The sequence below is a fragment of the Vidua chalybeata genome, chromosome 2, assembly GCF_026979565.1.
Source record: "Vidua chalybeata isolate OUT-0048 chromosome 2, bVidCha1 merged haplotype, whole genome shotgun sequence".
In the NCBI taxonomy this organism is placed as follows: Eukaryota; Metazoa; Chordata; class Aves; order Passeriformes; family Viduidae; genus Vidua; species Vidua chalybeata.
In genome coordinates this window covers 74,194,394-74,215,920 of record NC_071531.1, presented here as the reverse complement: position 1 = coordinate 74,215,920, position 21,527 = coordinate 74,194,394, and the positions used below count along the sequence as shown (strand labels likewise).

The 21,527-nt window shown below is 37.0% G+C and overlaps 1 protein-coding gene across 2 annotated transcripts in view; it reads left to right on the top strand.

Moving 5' to 3' along the window:
• The window catches only part of TULP3 (TUB like protein 3), a 50,332-nt gene that overhangs the window by 1,026 nt on the left and 27,779 nt on the right, over positions 1–21,527 (top strand). For both annotated transcript variants that reach the window (XR_008429379.1, XM_053935481.1), the window contains exons 2-5: positions 12,201–12,252; positions 17,028–17,190; positions 19,040–19,216; positions 21,276–21,406. Coding sequence is in view for 1 of the 2 variants with exons in the window: in XM_053935481.1 (XP_053791456.1) it covers positions 12,201–12,252; positions 17,028–17,190; positions 19,040–19,216; positions 21,276–21,406 (523 nt within the window). In the remaining variant the exon portion in view is untranslated. The remainder of the gene's footprint in view (positions 1–12,200; positions 12,253–17,027; positions 17,191–19,039; positions 19,217–21,275; positions 21,407–21,527) is intronic.

The following is a 21,527-nucleotide window of genomic DNA, read 5'->3' as shown; positions in this document are numbered from 1 at the left end:
ACAGTAGACCTTTAAGTTTGACAGAGTTGACGCTACAGGAAATAATGCTGCTCTTCTGATAACAGTTCTACTGGCATCATTTCTTTCTGCTGAGAAACTTGTCTCATGTGCTTTTATGGGTGCTCCCCAGGAACAGGCTAACAATAATGGCAGTTCATGGGATAGCGGCTTCCCTCCCATCCCAATTTATTAAAGAAACATCCATTTCTTTAGCTTTCTTAGTCCCCATGGTTAAGGTAAGAAAACTAGACTACATGAACCTAAAGAAAAGTACATAGTTTTAAAATAGATCTGTAAGGCTTGTTATTTTTAGAGGTGTTTATTTTTCTGGAGTGTTCATCAGCGTTGTAATAAATTTGAGGAAGACAAATGTCTGTATTCTTAGGAAGGTTCTTCTTTTTCTGAGACAAAATAGTAAAATTATCCAAAAGTCACAAATCTGGTTACTAGAACTCTTGTTTGGTAAAATAATTGTCAGTTGTCCAAACAGTGGATTTTATAGAGAAGGTTAATGTGATGCATAATAACTGGCACTTCATGGCAATGAAGATCCTACAGGTAAAGCTTAACAAAGATGTACCTGAGAACTGGTTGGCTACATTTTTTTTTTTGGCCATTTTTCCCCCCAGGGGTGGAATGCCTTTACTATTCAGAAATGTGAAAAATACACATAAAGATATTGGAAGTATTTTATTTCTGATGGACAGAGTCGAATATTACCAGTCAAAAATTAATGCATATTCTTTTGTAAGTGTGCTGTGGGATACATGATGATGGATAGACAGCAGAGATCTTGGATTTAGGCCATCTACAGGCTCTCACTTGCAAATACTGTGTTGTGTTAGACTTTCTTCCACTGGAACTGGCTGCAATTCAAATTGCTCAACTTCATTTTAAAATTTGGCTTCAGGTAGACATGACACAACTGTCTTAGTGCTTTAGAAAATGATGAGCTTGATATTACTGTTTCATGTTTTTGGTAAGTGCTAGACCTTCTCTCTTATTTGGGAAGGTCCATTTGGAGACCTACCATGAATTATTAGTGTAGAAACATTCAGTTAGAAATAATTCTAATTAATTGTAAGCTTTTAAAATATTGTGAAGGAAATTTGTTTCTTATGATAGTATGTATTTTAGAATCTCTGAGCCCAATGGACTTTGCCCTTTTGCACACTAGTCACACAGTAGACAAAGCTTAAAGCTTCCCACATGCTGCATTCCAAATATGCTTCAGCTTCTGACTTGCAGATGTCATGTAAGAGGAACAGAATTTTCAAGGGGCAAAAATCTTGACTGAGTCTACAGAGACTACAAAACTGGATGTCAGCTACAGCAGTCCTGCCCTCATTTGGATGCTTCCTTGGGGTCCAGACATGCATCAGTTAGTGGCTTTCTGTTTGTGAACTCTGAAACTCTGGGATATTTCCTCAGTGTCTCCCAAAGTTAATGAAGAAAAACAGCCTGTTGCAAATAAGCTCAATTTTCAAAATATTAAGAGCCCACGGATTAACAGAAGTTGAAAACTTCAAAAGTCATACTGTTTTCTGGCCAAAAGCCCTTTCCACATTTTACAAACTTGAGTGTAGTTGAGGTTGTCAGGAATCTCCGTGCCTGCTGGGCTTGAGTATTTTGTGTAAATGCACCATAATTATGATTTTGAGGAGAAAAAGGACAAAATATTTTGCTAATTCTTTTAGCTATACTTGTAAACCAGAGAAGACAGATAAGTTTAAAATTCTTTTAAAAAGCCTCTCAGTATCTCTGTTAGTCCTTGGGTATTTTTATTTAGCCACCAGTGACCTTCTTAAAATGAACAAGCAGCATTTGTTAAATTCCAGGACTTAACAATTCTGCAAATTTTATCCTTAGATGAATGAGAATTGGCTTAATATTCTGTTTGCTTCACCCTTTTAAGCTCTAAACATTATAATGAAGAAATCTGTTCAAAGTGAGATAAACCTGTAAATATTTTATAAGTGTGGTTGATACGTACTCCTTGGAGTACAGATTCAACTGAAAAGAAAACCTTTTGCAATTTGATGCTGCTGCCGTTAACGTGAACGAACGAGTCACCTCACTTGTTGTGATGTAGACGGCAGTGTCAAGGGAGAAAAGGCAACAATGTGTGACTAAAATTTCCAAATACAATTTGAGATTCACTTAGTAACAGCAATTGCAAAGAGGTATCCTAAAGTTGAACCTTGTTTGAATTATCTCTAGTTTCTAGTTAGCTGTTTTCCTATCTCTTACCACCTAGAATTTATGTTACTGGTGACCCTTTTTTTTTTTTTAATAGAGAGCCATTACTTTTCTGCTTTTTTTTTTTTTTTTTTTTTTTTAATCACAGTGTAACATTTGTAGGAGGGAAAAATGCGCTGACTTAACAAAATTATGGCTTTGTATGTGTGAAAACTTTCTGCAACAAGGCTTGCACTGGGATAGCTCCAGACTCTTGTTTTGTTGCTGAGGCACAGCTGAGTGATCTCCAAAATAAAACTGTGTTGTAATTGGGTCATGGGATGAATTCTCTTCTACGTGGATTTGCTGATATGCCTGGAGATGTTGCCTTAGACTACTGCAAGAACATTTATGCCAACTCTTAGTGCTCTTTAAAACATATTCTGTGGGATGTTTGAACTCTTAACTGCTTGTGTTCTTGCTATTGGGTGCATCTACATTCCTTTCTGACTTTGCATTCTTATGTGATATCTGAAGGAAAAAAGAACAAGAACTAAAATCTAGCAGTGATATCTTGCCAAGTCACCTAGTTTGAGATTGAAATGACATTTTGCTGTTTCTGTCTCTTTAATGGCTTTCCCTTTCAATTTTTCTAAAATTAAAAAAAAAAAATGGACTGGGAACAATCAGTTCAAGAGTGTCTGTTCAGAAAATTTCATGTTCCTTTCCCTATTTTTAGTTTGAAATACTATTACACAAATGCAATTCATCTTCTCAAGCACAAGCATGATGCACTTCTTTTCAGGGAACTTTGAGTTTTGTTACCTGGTCTGGGTTAAGCATAGCACGTGCTATTTAACTACTGCCTTTGTTGCTAGGAGAGAATAATGGCTGCTCTACATTTCACTGGCTTCCTGTTGTAATGAGGTACAACATCAACCAAAGTGACAGGCAAGGTTTAATAATTCACAAATAGAAGATCACAGGAGACAGAATTCCACCCCCCTGGGGATCTTGCTTTCCTCTTTCCTTGGGCAGAGGTGTTTCTGTAAGTGAAATGACCATGGGTATTTGAAGCATGTAGTTGAGAGGAAATTAAATAGAAGGGTGAAGTTCTGCTTGTGAAATAAATTTCTCTTTCTTTTTCTTAGCAGAAACCTAAGTTTCATTAGGTTCAACTGAATAAACCTGAAGCATAGTGCAGTTGTAGTGGTGGTTAGGAGCTGAAAAGTCCTGAGTCATGGAGTCACTAGCTGTGAACTCCTGAAGGAATATGACTGACAGGAGGTCCCTTGAAAGAATTATAATAAAAACCCAGTTGAAACCCCCTATTTCGCTACACACTTAAAATATAAGTTTATGTGCATATTCTTATGATTGTGTTCCTCTGTGCCACCCTCCCAGCATTGATGATGGCTTTGATGGTTAATGGCTTGTGTGGATTTCTGGCTTCTCTTCGCCTTCCTTCTAGGAGAAGAATACTTCTTTTGCTTTAGGTTTGCAGAAATGAATTTATTTGAGACTTGAGGCTAAGAAAAACAAGGATCTCCTTTCTGTTCTCCCAGTGTAGTATAGCAGAGAATGACACAGGCTTTTGTTTGCACTCTTCTTTATAGTCCAGATAGAAGTCATACTAGCTTCTGTCCAGAGAATGCTGATTTGTTTTCCTTGCTCTATTCCCTTGTTCCAAGTAAGAAGAGCTAATCTTTGGTACTTGATAAGTCACTTTTTGAATGGTGTGTAAAACACTAAGCAATACAGTAGTCAAAATAGTTCTGAGCTCAATATGTAACCTTTTCATCATGCTTTTATTCCTGTTGCATTTTTTTGCAACAGCCTGTATTTTTTATTGTCCTCTAGTTTGTGCTCTCACACTTGGGATATAAACTTGTGACCTCTGGAACCCAACCAGACAGAATCACAGAGGCTGGAAGGGGCTTCTTGAGATGATCTGGAGCAACCCTGCTGTTTAAGCAGGGTTGGCTGGAGCAGATTGCACAGAATGGTGTCCAGTAGGGTTTTGAGTATCTCCAAAGACAGATACTCTACAATCTTCCTGAGCAACCTGTTCCAATATTTGCCCACTTTCTCTGGAAAACTGTTTCTTGGTGTTGGGTAGAATTTCATGTGTTTAGTTTGTGTCCATTGCTTCTTGCGCTGTCAGTAGGTACTGCTGGCTTTATTTGCTTTACACCCTTCCATCAGGTATTTATAGACATGGATAAGTTACTTCCTGAGCCTTCACTTCTCCAGGCCCAGTTCTCTCTGTCTCACCTCACGTAAAACATACTCTGGTCCCTTAAGCACCTTTGTGGTCCTTTGCTGGTTTTGCTCCAGTATGTCCATCTCTTTCTTGCTCCCAGAAGCCCAGAACTGGATGCAGCACCCCAGGTGTGGCTTCACCAGCAGAGGGGTGGTGTCACTCCCTCAGCCTGCTGGCAGTGCTTTCCCTAATGCAGCCCAGGATGCTCTTGGCCATCTTTGCCTTGAGAGAGTGAATTGCTGGCTCGTGACAAACCTGTTATCTACCAAAACAATATGAATCAACTTCTGAAAAATGAAACTTGATAAACAGCATAAGCTTCATTCTTTGTTTAACGATAATTCAGCTTTTCTCCTATGGACTTTTCATTTCTCAATATTCTGTTACTTTACCTTATTGGGGGTATGTTTGTGTGGGTGTGTAATAATGCAAAGACTATCCCACTGATGATAATTTTATACTCTTTGTGGGTTTTTGTGCTTCCACAGATACCATTTTGAAACTGAAGGCAGATGTGATCTTTGAGTGGTCATTTTACTTTGCCTGCACAGTTTTATTTTACCTTACAAAATCACTGGAACAAGTATCGTAAAGAAAACAGAAACTTGTGTCTCCTGTACTGATAAATCCTTTTTTCTCCATTGACTTGGCTGGTCAAGTGGCTGGACTGACTTGGTCAGTCAGTACTAAACTACATCATTATTTACCTAGTTATGTTTGACATGTGAACAGTCACCCCAAAATGGATGCAAGTATGGAAAGTGTAGTGCTGCAAGGATAGGCTTGCATTAAATTCACTCTATTTGGTTTAGCCAACAAAAATAATTATTAACCTGTTAATGTTTTATAGCAAATAATGTTTTTAGCATGTATTCCTCAGATTAGTTTTTGCTTGCATTCCTTTCTTCAGCACAGTATTAGTGTTGCTATGAGTTGTCTGGGCTCTCTTCAGAGCACCAGCCTTTTCAGGTTTGGTTTGTTTATGGTTTTGTGTTTGGTTTTTTTTTTCTGTTTTTTTTTGGGTTTTTTTTTTTTTTTTTTTTTGAAGGCAGTGTTTAGCAGGGAAGGGCAGATGGTGGGTGTTTTGATTTGGGTGTTTTTTTGACATGCTTCTGATCTGTGTGGCTTTAAAGAAAAACACCTGATAGTTTCACATTAAAATTTTTAAGCCTGCAGGTAGGTAGAAGCAGAAGTTTTAAAGGATTAGTTTGCAGTTTTGTTTCTTTAGGATCTTTCTAAAGTTGTAAAGTGGTCTTTAAGTTATAAATTGTGCAGATAGTTGGTACAAGTTATTGGCAGGAATATGTAGTGGATTCAGGTATGTTTTGAAATGAAGTACGGCATGCAGATCTCAGTGCTTGTCTCTACTTGCTCCCTTAATCCACACTGATCTGGCAGTTGAGTTTATTGTTCTTATTGGTTCATTTTATACTTATTTTCAAATATTCTGAGATAAATCTTATTCAATCTGTATTATGCGGGACATAGTTTCTATACTAAAGCAAATCCAAGACAGGTGTTTATTCACTCATTCAGAATTGCTTCCAAAACTAGGTGTTCACTCTTTCCATGTCATTGTTCTCATAATATATTCAGTAGGTAAAAAATTTTTCAAACAAATTTTGTGAACTCTTTCTCAAAACAGTATTCTATTGGCATTAGTGGTTTTGGGGTGCAGAGGGATCAAAGGTGAAACTGATTTTACTGATTTCTGTAAAAAAGGCAGATGGACTAAAACTTGTCTTTATTGAAGTATCACCTGCTTAAAAATAATTTAATGAAATGTTGATGCAACTTCAGCAATGTCACTTAGAAATAGGTGTGGCATTTTATGGGTGACTTGCAGCAGATCAGTTTACTTTTGAAGACTTACTGCTTATTTATTATGAAGGAAAGAATATCCTGTGTTTGCCAGAAAACCCCACTCTTTTGCCTTGGGGAAGGCAGAAAAATTTGGTAGCCTTCACTCTTATGGATGTATGCTACGTATTTTCCCAAAAATGCAATTACAGCTGTGTCAGAACTCCACCATTTTGTGCATTGGAAAGTGCATTACAGATAGTTTCCAGAGACAGTATTGCAATTTTTGTTTGGAAGCTATCTTTTGAAAGATAAGAATCTTTCTTCAACTAAAGTTTTTTCTACACCTTCTCCTTTCTTTCATAGAGAATAATCCCCATCAAAGTTTATTGAAGGGTTAAGAGTCAAAACACACCAGCTTTCACACCCGCTGACTCAACATTTCTTACTGAAGTTGCTTTTACTTGCACTTCTACAGCTAAAAATAAAATCCAGTGGATGAAGATGTGGGCCACAAGCTACATTCTTCTCATCCGCTGATTTTTAAGTTCTGGGAGTATTGCTCAGAGATATTATAACTGCTGCTACCACGTTAATAAACTGTCCTGTAAAGGAAAAAGAAATTACATAAGCTTTGTAAGACTCTTGATGGAAGCAGTCCTGTGTAGAGTGAGAAATGGAACATAAGATATTGGGAAAGTGGGAAGATTTGTGGACCAAAATGGTGTTATTGTGCCTTGGAGCTCCTTTAAAAGAAGTAGAGCAATGGAAACAACTGAAAATTTAAGGATGTCAATTATTAATATATAGGTTCATATTCCCACTGGTATCTAAAGATTGTGTTTATTGAAAGGATTTCTACGTCAGACTGATACAAAAATATCAGGCTTTTTTGTAACAAGGCACAGTAAACTCAAGATGCAGCTCACTTTAAAATGATCTGGAAGTTTCTGTTGGGCACTTTCCCTGAATCTCTCTGCCAAACTATGGACTATCTGAAACTTTAATAACTTCCCTAGAACTGTGCACAAATAGGTAATAATGCCTCAGTTTTTCTCACCAAGAATTGAGTGCATGTACAGTGCTGATATGTGCTGTAAAAATACTTAGAACAGTTCTAAGGCAAAACTAGCTGTGTTTCCTTCTCTTGGGTCAGATTTTCATTTAAGGTTGGAGTGGGGTCTGCTTCTATCAGCTATTCTGACCTTCCTCCTAAAAGAGGCAGCCAACCTTACTTTTTCTTTACCAAACCTTTAACTACTTGAATTGCAGGATAGATTTAGCTCTCTGGGAAGCTAAATTAAATCTGCAAGTTTTTGCTGCATTATTTGTTTAGGAGGAGAAACTGAGTATAGTGTTTCTTTAGTGGAATATGAGGAATGTACATTTTGTTGAATGCAGGGAAAACTATCATGGTGTTTTCCTTTGTTTAACATATTTCAAATATGTCCTTCCAGTAAGTTCTCAGTCATGTAGAACATTTTGTCTCTACAGGGTGCTCTTTCCTGTTGCTTTTCTTACTTTCTCTGCTTATTGCCTCTCATTCATAACTGCAGCCAGTCAATTCCTTTCAAAACTATTCCATGATCCGTGATAAAGACAACCTTTTTTTTTTTCTTTCTGCCTCCTTTTAACTTCAACAGTCAGTATATAAAGGGGATTTAATTGAAGTAACTTGAAAGAAGAATGCTTAGCTCTCATATCTGGAATAACCACACCTGAAAAAGGAGGTAAACCATAGCCGTAGTATAGAACAGCAACTTCTAGCATAATAACATTCAAGCTTGGTTAAAACCTGTTGTTTTCTGTTGAAAATCCACAGCTCCATGAGTTATCCTAATGGTTAATTAGTCACAGTGTTAAATAAAAAACTTATTTGCAACCTGAATTAGTTTAGCTTCAGTTATTTATGTCTGGATTTTGTCTTCTCTCTCATCAATGTCATGTGTACCCTTAAATCCATGGAATACAGTGGAGTATATTGATTTTCTCTTGAATAAACTGTAGGATGCATTGAAATCTTGATAAGAGGTGCACTTTTCAGTCCTTGTTCAATTTGTTCAGCTTTCTGCTGAACTCCCTTCAATTCTTCAGTCCTTTCTCTTGTGTGGACCTTGGACAGAATGGAAGAACATTTTCGAGCTGGTGGTGGATTGCTTTTATTTTCTACATTCTGCTTTAATATCAGGGTTTTTCATTGTTCTCAGAGTTGGATTATACTGAGTTTGTGTTTGGCTGATTCAATGGTAATTATTGCCAAGTGCTTAGAACATAAGTGTTTTGGTTGGGTTTTTTTTTTTTTCAAGTACAGCATACTCCGGAACACAGACAAGCTGCAATGAAAACAAAAGTGTTACCTCTGCTTATCCACGGTTTGTAATGCCAGAATTTCAGTGTTATTGAAAAATATGTGCATTCTGAAAGAACTGTCAATAGATGTAGTGTGCCTTTTTTTGCAGAAAGGAAAATAAACCATACAAAAAGGAAGCTTCAGTTGCATATATGAATATCTGTTAAATAATTTGTGAGTTACATGTTCATTGTGGTTGTTTGCTACTCTGAAAATGGTTAGGAAAGACCAAATTCATTTATAATAAATTTGTTGCATATTCCTGTTACAACACTTTAATTTCTGATTATGAAATGAAAACCAGGCTGATTCTGACTTCAGTAAGAATTTGAGATGCTACCAGTTAAAAATAAAACTTTTTGCTCCCTATTAATCTGTGTCAAATCTGTGAACCCCTTTGCATCTTGTCATCTTCTTCCATGTTTTATCAAATATTATTTAAGTTGCTTTCCCACTCTCATTTTTATTCTGTATCCTGCACTATCATTACTTTTTTCCTGTATGTTCTGTTCTGAGTAATCTTTCCTTTCTCCATGGCATGTGTCTGTTACCTGTCATGCAGATTCAGTAGGATTGCAGGTGGATTCTGGTAAATGTAACAGTGGTGTCTGTGGCAGGATCTTGTGTAGACTGCTGTGCTGCAGTGGCTGGGGAGAGGACATTGATAGACTGCTTGAAAATTTTCAGTTCTTATTTATCACGGGTAAATGGGCAACTGGTTAGGTGGTCGGGATTTTTTTTCCCTGTTTCTAACTGTGGTGTTGTAGCTATGGAAATTCTGCTTGTTTTTCCTGTTCCTGATGGATATTTAATTGTTCTTATTGCACATAAACCCTTCAAACAGAAAAGCAAAGCAAAGAGCGCAGTGGTTTGGTGTGGGCATGTCCAACGAGCACCGATCTGTGTTGTCAGTCCAGCTGAAGGAGGATTCCTGTTTGAAGCCTGCAGCTGGATTAGCACACCACTTGCATTCCTTAGTGGTGAGCTGTGGGAGTGACTCTGGCACATCATTTTCCTGGTAAAGTTTGTAATAACACCAAGCCTGCTGTGAGGGGTAAAAAAAGGTTTGAAGTGTGGGAATCTATTTTTTGAGTGGTTATTATGTTTTCATAATGATAAGTTCAAGAAGAAAAGTTGCAAGAGCAGTTAAAAAAAAAAATTGTGTGAAAGGGGTGTTTTTAAGCTAGTATTTATAGTGCTACATTGCTCCTGACTTTATTTTACGGCTTGCAAGTGAATTCTTGCACTTTAAAATGGTAAGCATTGGTGGTTGCTTTCATTTTGTTTTGCCTGCTACTCAGCAATTTTGGTCTGTGTTTAAAAGTAAATTGTAAGAGACATTTGTTATCTTTTTTCCTTTATCAAGCTCTGTGACCTGTTGGAATCTTTATGTTCAAGAGTCATTTAAGTGGCCAGAGTTGAGGCACTGTGTAGTCTGTGTTATGCTCCTGTTACATAATGTAACTTTATTTCAGTCTAGGTAGAAAATAATTTAACATATGAAGTAAATAATTTTCACTGAAGATTTCCACAAGGCATGTATGTGAGTCCTGTTATTTCAGCACTTTGGCATTTTCCAGGTAGAAAGGAAACCTTGTAAACTTATTTCCTGGAGTGGTAGTGTTTATTTCTTCTGATTTTTTTAAAGAAGAGGCTCAAATTGTTTAGGGATATATTTTCTGCTAGGAAAAGCAACAAAACCACAGATTGCAGCTTGTACCTGCACAGGACACCTTTGTGTCCGTCAGAACGGGTCTGTAAGTCTGCTGTTGATCACAGGTACCTAGATTGCTTTATAACAAACTGCAGTTAACAAATGTCATCAAGTTCTTAAGTCAGTAGGTGTATGAGAAGAAAAAGACTCTTCCCTCTCTCTTTTGTTTTTTGGTTTTTTTTTTTTGACATGAATATTTTAAGTGGAACTTTCAGTTGTTTCTCAGACTTTGCTAAGGATGGCCTGTTCCATCATGTATGCTATAAATAGTAAGCATGCACCTTTTATACTGAAGTTTTGTGTGACAACTGTTGTATATTGTGCTGCACTCAGTAGATGTGCTTCTGCTTGTTCCTTGCTTAAGTTGTGGCTGTTTTCAAGTGAAGATGACTGTATTACTGTAGCTGTTGCTTTGGGGATACACAGCTCTCCACCCCTATGCAAGAAAGACACTAATTTTTCCAGGCCCTCCATTCCCTTAGAATCCAAGACACTGTGTGTTACAGGTCCATGTGAGGAATAACATCAGTTTTTAGAAACAAGATGTTTTCAAGATTTTAGACCTGTTGTTTGACAGGTCAAATACATAGGAAAAAAAAAGTATAGAAATAAGGAAAACTGAGGAGTAAAAAACACAATAGCAGTCTTAACTTGTTTTAAAATACTATTGGTTGGAAAATTAGTATCAACTTTAGAGTATATAAGTTGTTATATATTATGTGTACTCTTTTTCTGCATATTTCAACCTTCCAAAGCAGGGTCTCTGTTTACTGGGGTAATTTGTCTTTAAGGACCTTTGATTTATCATCTGCTTGCTTGTTAGGGGTTAAGGGGACTCAGGCTTTTCTTCTCTCATTAGCTCTGTGTGCTGTAATCCAATTTCCATGGCATGTGTTTTGCAGAAACCCCAGCTCTGCTCTCTCTATGTCTGGTTTTCCTTGTGAGGGTTATATTCAGCACTGGCTGTTAGCTTGTGACTTCACATCATTGGACATTTATGGATACCTAGACCAGACAGAGAATTTCCCGTTTAAATTGAAATTGTGGCTTGCCCTGCTTTTCTGCATGCTATTAATAAAATATATAATGTTTGCCTGTTTCCCACATTAAGTACCTTCTTCCTGATGTTTTCTTACTTCCAGAGAGGTCTTTGTCACAACTGTGTTGAAGGAAAGAGCACAACTGTGGTCAGCAGAATATGTGCTTAATAGTCAATTAACATTTCCCCTTTGTGGGGTTAACTGCTCTAAATTGCATTTTATGAAATAATTCACTATCATACAGAAGGAAATGGGAAGTCTATTTGAAACACAACTTGGCACAAAAAAATCAGAGTTCTTACGAAAGTTATCTATAAAATACTGAAATAGGAAAATCATTGCTTTTTTTACCTTTAGGAATTAATGTCAGATGTTGCAAACACAGATTCTCTCACTTATTAACTGTAGTTCTGGAACGTCTGGCAGGAAGAGAAAATGATGTAGGTTTGACTCCAAGACAAAACTGAATTTATTTGGATTTGGGTATCCTATGAAGGAGCAGGGAGTTTACTGAATTGATCTGAACTGTGTTAAGCCTTCAGGTGTAAACTGTCTCCTAGCCCCACCTCAATAGAGGTTTGTAATCTATCTACCAGTAATGAAGCCTTTGGTGCTTTTGAAGTCTTTTCAGAAAGGTTTAGTAAGGGGACTAAACAAGAGTTCAGTCTTATTTATGACAGAATATGATGTTTTATTTTTAATACCTTTTGTCTTGGTCTTCATGTGAGATGGAAGTAATGTCTAACTGCCATTTTTAAGTCATGATGGAGTTGTTATCTGAGAATATCCTATGTTCTTGTAATGCAAACTGTTTAAGGGAAATAATTAATTGATTTGTTTATTTTGCTTTTGCAGCATCTTTGAGGATGAAAGCATGAAACTACGACAGCTGAAACTACAGAATCAGGTAAATGGTAGTGCTGAAGCTGGTAAAAATAAGTACAGGAAATCAAACAGCCCTCTAAAGACTTGAGAAATGGGGGTGAAGTGCTAAAAATGGCTGGTCTAATGAACTTCAAAGATTTTCATAGTTTTCATTAGTTCAAGTCAACCTTGCTATGGCTTGTAGATTTGGTGTGTTTGATAAATTTTTCATATATTCTCTTATTTCATTGAGTCTAGAGAGCAGGAATAAATCAAAAGATGGAAAGACTGCAGGGAATTGTCCATTTTAGGCATCAAAGAAACTGTTTCACTGACCTATAGAACCATCTCTTTAACACTGCTGTTGAGAAGGATTTCCAGCCCCTTCTGACCTTTTTTTGTTTCCTACAATGAAAATATTTACAGCCAAACATGGGTCAATTATTAGGCTATAGGTCTCAGGTTCCAAAGTACTATTTGCTGGATGCTTACATTACCGTATTCTTCAAAGGAATGAAGTATCCATCCTTAATATTCATTCTCTGTGAAATTTCAAATGCTTATAAATAGATTAGGTGATGTGAGACTCATGATTCTCCAGCTGGCCATTTCACATGGACCACAGATCACTGTCTTGCATTAAACTCACCTTGTTCATTAAAGTATGGTTTTTAGGAAGATATTTTCTCAGGTAGGATCCTTAAGGCCAGACACAACAGTCTTCAGGGAACTACTGCAGTGTGTAATAATCCTCTTTACCAGAACCTGGTCATTATTTGTAGTCTGAGCTTGCTAGGCTTTGACTTCAGGCTCTGAATTTATTACCAACATTATCTGGGTCTATATAGGCGTTTATCTAAAACACTTCAAAGTCAAGAGGTAAAATTTATCTTTGGTTGTATTTGTGGAAGTTAAAATAGTCCTTTATCTGTAGACTATCAAGTGATGCTTGTCTAAAAACAAGCAAACAATTTATTTAAAAATAGAACAAATTCAAATAAAAGAGCATATAGTGTCAAGTGCCATTTGGTAAGAAGTTCCAAAACTAAGGGTGGTCTGACTGCTTGGAGAAGAACTTCAGGGTCTGTTTTAGAACTGGTCTTGGGTCTTAAGCTGGTAATAATCATGGTCTCCTAGTGCTGGGTACTGTGATCAGTGTTTGCTTAGTGTCAGGCCTTGCCATGGGGATGCATGGCTATTCCTCCAAAATGAAACTGTTAGGTTGGGTGGAATTCCCTCAGAGCAGCTGTCATTTGCATCATGAAGAGGTCAGTTTAAATAATTTGTTCCCTTTCACAGATTTGTTTCCATCTTTCTTGGATTTGGTCTAGATTGCAATCATCTGCAAACGAAACAGCTAGAAAATGTCACTAAATATATTTTAACTGCCTGCCCTTTGCAAATGAGATTTGTTGAGAAGTGCTAACAGTGTGTAATTTAGGATTGTAGAATTAGGTTTCAATATTAATTTTAAAGTCTACTTTTACATGAATAGTCCTATGCCTTCTGTAGAAACAAGGGTCAATAGCAGATCACTACCAAATATGATGGACTCACTGCTGGTTGTAGCTGGTGCCTTGCTTGATTAATTTGTCATAAACAATTATAGGAATTTGAGTTTAAAAAATGCAAAATGTTTTAATCCAGCAGGGTCATATACAGAATCTCTGGTCATACAGAGCATCTGGAATAAGCCATAGCAGAGACATGCCTGTCCATCCATCTTTATGATGGGTTTGGAAACCCTGTAATTGCAGTAAAATATTATTTATAATAGTGCATGACATCAAGTTCCATCTGTGGGCCAGCTCTGCCTGCCAGGATGCTTTTTTCTCCTGGACTGCTGCCTTTTCCTTGAGGCAAGAGTGTGTGGTTGCTCAGGCAGTGCTTATTTCCTCATTAGTAGAAGATTTTTGAGTCTTCTTAGGCGTCTGCAGCTCCAAGTGCAATGCTGCCCTCTCCCTGTGCAGTGGGAGCACGAAGCCTGGCGTGTTTCTGAATGCACCTGGTGTGGTGCATTACTCTTGATGTGGGGTTTCACTGATGCCACCATCACTGCCGTTGTCACTGCTGCCCCAGCATGAGCTAAGGGGCAGCTGGAAGAGGATAGGATGTTCCCTAGCTAGGATCCATCTTGCATGGCCTGCTAGGGTTAGGACTGTACTGACTAAGAAGTAGCACAGGATTGCACCTTCAAGGCTGGAGTGGTTGGAACTTTCCTGTATATCAGCTTCCTGCCATCACAGCTGGAGAAAGAGAATACTAAACTAGTTGTCTTAATAGTACACTAGATATTCTCATGTGACTTCTTGGAAACTCATTTGAACAGGAGTTGGTGGTTGTTGGTGGTTTATGATCCTCTAGTCATCCTATACTCTGTTATGGTTTTCTGAGGTGTTTCTGGAGGTATTTAATGCATGGAGTGCATAAAATCTCAAGCAAATAATGATAATTAGTATTTTTTATTTATTTAATGGGTTGCGTGTTCTGGTGTCCTGTTTATGAGCTATCTACATTTTATGTAGTAATACTGTATGGATTTTTACTGTAACACAGAGCTGGAGGAAAAGGCTAATTAGTAGACAAAATGAAACAAAATACCCATTTCCTTTTTCTACTTCCTTAGTGGAATACAGTCGGGAATACATGGTACTGAAGGGCAGGCTGCTCTGCCACCTTATGGAGAGAAAATGAACTACTGTTGGCTGTCTTGGCAGTGGACTTGCACATATTTTTTCCATCTCAGTATGCAAAGTGGTAAAGAGAAGCCTTTAAGAAAAAATTAAGTTACTATCAAGTTTTGTCACTTTGCTTATCTTGTGGTTCTTGCAAGAAAGGAAAATCAGTCACATCCACCAGCAGTAAACTGTTTTAATATAAGATGATCCTATTGGATTGGTGAGGCCAAGAAACCCTCTGATGTAACACTGTATAAGAATAATAATTAAAATTTAGACTGCTGAGCAGTGAAATGTTTAAAAAAAGCTTATCTAATAGAATAATCCACTAAATAACTCTTGAAATTATATCCTGTGTTGATCCCAAATTCAAATTTGCATTCTAACAGTAGCTGTATATTTTCTTTTTTTCTTACCGCCTTTAGGTTGTGTCTGTTTTGCTGGGTTTTTTGGGTTTTGGGGTTTTTTTCTTGTCTGTCTATTTGTCAGGTAGAGAAGCCTTGACAACAATTTTTCTCAAATCCTTATTCTGAGTATAATGTTTTGATTGTTGTTTTTCCTCTCTCCTTTGGAGAATTATAAACTATCATGACATTTTTTTACTTTTCCTCAGCTTTAATTTAAAAAATGAACAACCAAAAAATGAACGATGTAAATTCTTCTCAAAGGTCTGACTACCTTCCTAGAAAACACATCTGAAATTAGCGTTTTCTAGAATTTGACTTTACTGCTTATTTTTCTCTTATTCTAGACGAATGTGATCTCTTTGGAATTCTGTGTAATTTTTGCTCTGCAGGATAACATAATTTTGCAGTAGCTAACACTGCCTATATTGCAGTCCAGTCTTCAGAGGATAATTCTGAGTTTAAATTAAAAAAGTCATTTTGTTTCAAGGTATTTGTTTTTGTTTGATTGTTTGTTGTATTTGAGGTTTTGTATGTTTGGGTTTGTTTGGGTTGTGGTAGTTGGGTTTTTTGGTTTTGGGTTTTTTTTTCTTTTAGATAAGTGGAAAAAAACAGACAGAATAAAGAATCAAGGGCTGAGTTATGTTGGAATTCCTCAGGGAGAAGTTGCCTGAGAAACTAATCTCACTTGAGATAAAAAGACTAATAGCAGAGGAAAAAACCAACAAGAGAAAGAGAATAACGAGAGAAAAGGGCTCCAAAAATGTCTTTGTCTCAAGTGGACTGAATTGTTGGAACTGATGAATTGTTTATCGGGTGTTGCATCGAGACTGAAAATAATTTGATGGAGAAATTGTTTCTGTCATCAAAAACAATTTTCAGGGGTGTTCAGGTACCTAAGAGACAGCCATGGATAAACTGCATCTACTGTAAGGAGCTTGCACGTTGTGTGCATAATGGTGCTGAATATTAGAATATGATTTTTCCTTCTTCATGCATCACCTTTGTTTTTAAGGACTGAGCATGTCTATCTTTAAAATAGCACCATGTCCCTTTTTGCCTTGATTTAAGTCTAGAAGTTGTTTCTCTTCTCATTAAGAAATCTTAAGTATCAAATGTATATGTATCTTGGAGAAATAATGTTTTAATTTTTAGCACTTGGACTTAACAGTCTTTCCTTTAAGTCCTGAATTATATGGAAAAAAATTGCAAGGTCGATAAAATTTCTTTTTAGTGAGTCATTCAAATTTTAATTACTTTTATTTATTTATTTGTTTATTTTATTTATCTCCCCACTTTAAGTCTCTCTCTGTATCTTTCAGCATTGGTTTCTGGGAAGTATTTGCTTTAAGTTTTCCCTATAAGGTGATAGCTTTTGAGATAAAAACCTTCTCCTTTGCAAGTCCTGACTGTTTCATACTGGATTATGGATGACTGCTGAAATTGTCTATTTGTGTTAAGGATTGCTGCAATTGAGACTGGGTGAAAGGATTTGACTGGTAGTCTCAAGAAAATAAGGAGGTGTCTATGTCAACCTCTTGTGGAGAATCAAAGTCAGTATCTAACTCCAAAAGCACAGTGATATCTGTGTGTAGGATTTTTGTAAGAGCTTGCAAGAATATTTCAGGTTTATTTGCCATTCTGATCAGGGACATGTCACTGCCAGTGGCTGAGGCATGGATTCTGCCTGTCTAGATGTGGTTACTCATCTCTTTCTGCTTTTCTTTATTTCACAGAGAGCCCTTCTAGAGAAGAAGCAGAGGAAGAAACGTCTTGATCCGTTGATGGTACAGCCAAATCCTGAGGCCAAGCCGCGCAGGTCAAAGCCCAAAGGGTGTGAGGAGCAGACTCCTTTAGTGGAAACTCCTACCCCTGTCCACAGTGATGTTGTTTTACACGGTAAATAATCGACCTGATTGCAACAGGGTTCTCCAAAATCCCAGTGCATACATTATATCACAGATGGGTGCTTACATTGCTGTGGTAGACGTCAAGCGATAAGATTGATTACATACTTTTCTATATACAAAATTGAATTGTAGTACAGTATGGTTGAGCAATACTGTGAAAGCAAGCAAAATCCTCACCTTCATTTTTGTGACAGCTATAAATTTTCATGTGCCCTTGAGTAATCTCTCCCTTGAGTTAGGCTAGAAGAACTGTAGAAATGGGCTGCCAACTTCGATAATAGTGAGGACATACAAATCCAAAGTAAAAAAAACCTTCTAAAGATGTAAGATAAAGAAAATAATTAAGTCGTGACTGGTGTTTCCTTATGGTGTCATGACATATTCCACCTCAAGATTGCATATGACTGAATGATAAAGTAGAGAAAGCAAACAAAAAGTGCTGTGAACACTGTGTTAGGCTCTTGATGTTTTTTACCTCATCTGTTGGGCTTTATTGAGACAAATGAAACATGATAGGCTATAGTGATCCACAAAGTCACAAGCCACAAAGTGCTTTCAGAGCCAAAGGCAATAACTTGGTGGCCTCAAAACATTGCAGTAAAATAGTGACCATTATTCTAGGAGTGAAAAGAAATGCAGTAGTGAGAGCCTTAGGACTCCCATGTCACAAGGAGATAAAAAGAGCAGCAATTAAATCCTTACATTCTAGTGGAAGTGGCAGAAAGTTGTTTATGAGAGCCAGGATCCCATCAGCTTATCAAGAAAATAATGGGAAACATTCTAAGGCTTTGAGATGTGTGCTATTGCAGGAGTTTATAATACAAATATTAATGTATTGATAGCAAATTAATATGCACAGAAGAATTTTAAACCTCCAAACAAGGGGTGTTACCTGGTTTGAAGATCACAGTTGTAAGTATGTTATCCCTTCTCTCTTGAATATTTTTCTTGTTCACTAGATGCCTTTCAGGATCACAGGATAGGAAGGAAAGTGGTGATGTTTATGGTAGCATTTATATGTTTAAAATCAGGTGTAAGAAAGCTTCTGTTAAAAGACACTTCGAAGTCAAGATGAGAATAAGAGATCAGCTAGATATAACTTTTAAGGTAGGAGTCTTCAGTAAGTAAACGTGTCAGAAACACAATGCCTAGATAAAGCAGTAGTGTTTTAAGAAGGAAAAGAGTGGGAAAACAAGAAATCCAAGGCTGGAGCTACACTTAGGTATTATGTGCTACATATTAGGTGTTATGCCAGACCCTGACATCAAGATGCTGCCATCAAGTGTGGTGCACAGCTGTGTTGTATGATTTAAATTTAAACATGGAAATTTCATTCTAACCAAAAGATAGAGGAGGGGTTTTTTTGTGGTTTTTTTTTTTTTTTTTTTTTTTTTTTTTTTTTTTTTTTTTACTATGGTTATAGATATTTTTATCAAATTGATTTGTGGTGTTCTCTGTAGAGTGCTTACTGGCATAGGAGCAAACAAACAATGTGAAGGGAAAGAAAATAAGGTAGATGTCTGTAAATAAATTGAAAATTATCAATGTACATGACAAATACAACTTGTTTTAATTGCTTAAGCCCTTGTAAAAAGTTAGATAAAATCACTATATTTAAATAGGGAGAAACTGATAACTGATATGTTTAAAGTAATAGGCAGTCTGTACCAGATGCAGGCCTGACTTTTCCTAAGCCTTCCAAAAAAAATTTGAACAAGTATATTTCAGTACTTTAAAGAGATGCAAGAGGAAGGGAAGGTGAAAAGAGCCACCATCCTGGGATGCATCTTTGGCCATAAAAAATAGACTTTGGAATTTTGTTTCATTTTGGCCTGCAGGCATTGATGGACCAGCTGCTTTCCTGAGATCAGAAGTGCAGGATCTGGGGACCAAGCTCCAAACTCTGTCTGTTGGAGCTACCAAACCAGAAGACAATGCAGATAAGGAAAATGATGGAGAGGCTGTAACAGACACAGCAAGCAAGCCAGATCTGCAAGAAATATTACAGAAGCGAGGTAAGAGTTAATAATGAGTAAATGTCTTTTTTGGGGCTTTTGTACTTTTATAACTTTATTTCATTAAATAAAATGGCATTAAAAATGAGGAATCATGAAACAAATGTCTGTAGGATATCACTTTTAAAAGAGCTACTAGATTCTACAGCATGTGGAAGTACAGGGCTGCAGTTCCTTTTCCTGATATTTGAACCATACCAGTTATATTTTAAGGGTTTCTCAATGTGCTGTATAATTTCTGGTCTTTCCAAGGAAATTGCTGACAGAATGCTATACCACATTTTGCTAAAGTTTGGGGTGTTTTTATTCCAGATATGTTATAACTTGATAAGGTGCTTGAATATTTTCACAACAGCAGGACCCTTCAGTAAATGCCATAATTTGACTCTTTAGGAGACTAACAGGAAAGGTGTTTTTTTCTGAGTCAGAGTCTATCACAGTCAGTGGTTTTCAAGTTATATATTCAATAGTTATATCCCATTGAGTAATTTCCTAGTGGAGTGTCAAGCTCTGTCTGCCAAGTATCTTAAGTTGCTGCCAGTACTACAGGAAACTTTTTTTTTGTGGTATGCAGCCTAAGCACTTTGCAGTAAAATAATGGCTAGTGTTTAATTTAGTATACAGCTTGTTTTTATTTCACAGAGCTTGTCTCCCAGAACGTTTCCAGTACACTGCATGTACTGAGGTACTGTCACATTCAGAGGTATTGTCATCCAGTTTTCAGATGGCACAGCTGCTTACCTAGAGATAGCAACATTACACAAGAATTAGAAAAGGAAAGAGGAGAGAATATCCAGTAACTTCAGGGGAAATTAGTGGCGGTAGAATATAAACAGTGAATTTTGAAATTGGCTGGAGTACCAGGGTCAACGCCTTTCCTCTTCCCAAATGTCCCTTGGGAAGTTTACTGACAGGTTGTTAAGACTGGATTTTTCTATTTTATCTGAGACTTCCAACAGTGCCCCTTCTCTGCAGTGGCATGTCAGACCATTGTTATAATATATGTTCTCAGAAAATAATTCAGTTAAGCAGGCTGTGTTCACTGTCTGTAATGCTTTAGATACATTTCTTTCTACAGCCAAATTAAAGAAAATAATCACAGAGCAAAATCTCGGATGAAGAGAATCAATTTGGTTGGAAAAGACCTTTGAAGTCATTGAGTCCAACCTATGACCTAACGCTACCTTGTCACCTAGACAATGGCACTAAGTGCCACATCCATTCTTTCCTTAAACGCCTCCAGGGACAGTGACTCCAGCACCTCCCTGGGCAGCTCTTTCCAACTCACCCTTTCTGTGAAGAACTTCATCCTAATGACCAATTGATGATGCAGTTCCAAGTGGAAGGACACACCAAATAATGATATGTACAGAACCTCTTCATAAATGTCTTTATGCAGAGTTATTTTAGTTATCTATCCACAGTCTTCTCTACATGACTGTGCTTAGGTTAAGATTAAATAAGTCCTGAAATTTCTCAGTCTGTGCTTCAGTTTTAGAAATCAAGTCATTATTAGTATTTATGGACCTGATCAATGTAAGAACAAACAGGAGGGGCTCTTACTGAAAAATTGACATACCCTGTTTCACGGACAAGACTGAGGGAAAATGGTAAAGAATGTAAACTGTACAGAGTCCAATTTATAGGATAGGTTTCAGCATATTGATCTGGATTTCCTTTTATGGTTGTTGTTCTTAAGACATAGAGGACTTTTCTGCATGAAAATATGCAAAATTAATTCAATGACAACATAAACTAAGCAATATGTTATGTCATGGAATATCAAGGAAAATCCATATTAATAAAGGCCTGACAGCTGCTTAATCATCTGCACAGTGACTGCTGCAATATATCAGTAGGAATTTGAATTACAAGGCTCAGGAAGAGATACAGCACATGAAGAAAATCAGCAGTTGAAACAGAAATTAAGAATCATCAGTTGAAAAAGCAGAAATTAAGAATGTGAATAGGTATTCAAGAGTCATATATGAATTAATGATGCCATGAACTCGTGACACCTTCTTTCAGAGATTACATGTTTAATCCTGTATTCTGACAGGAATTTCAGGCAGTCTGAATTTTGATGAGGAGGACACAGAAGAGGAAGAAGCTAGTAAGAGACCAGTATCTCATTCACCATACCCTGAATCTGAGAGGCCTAGTTCTGCATCCAGTGAGAAGTCTTTTGCAGTAAGTGTCTTGAAATCAATTTCTGATAAGCACTGGGCACGTGCCTGATTTTAGTGATAACCCCTGGAACGCTGGGTTAAAGTACAGTAGCTTCAAGTACAATAGGCAGCAATATTATTCC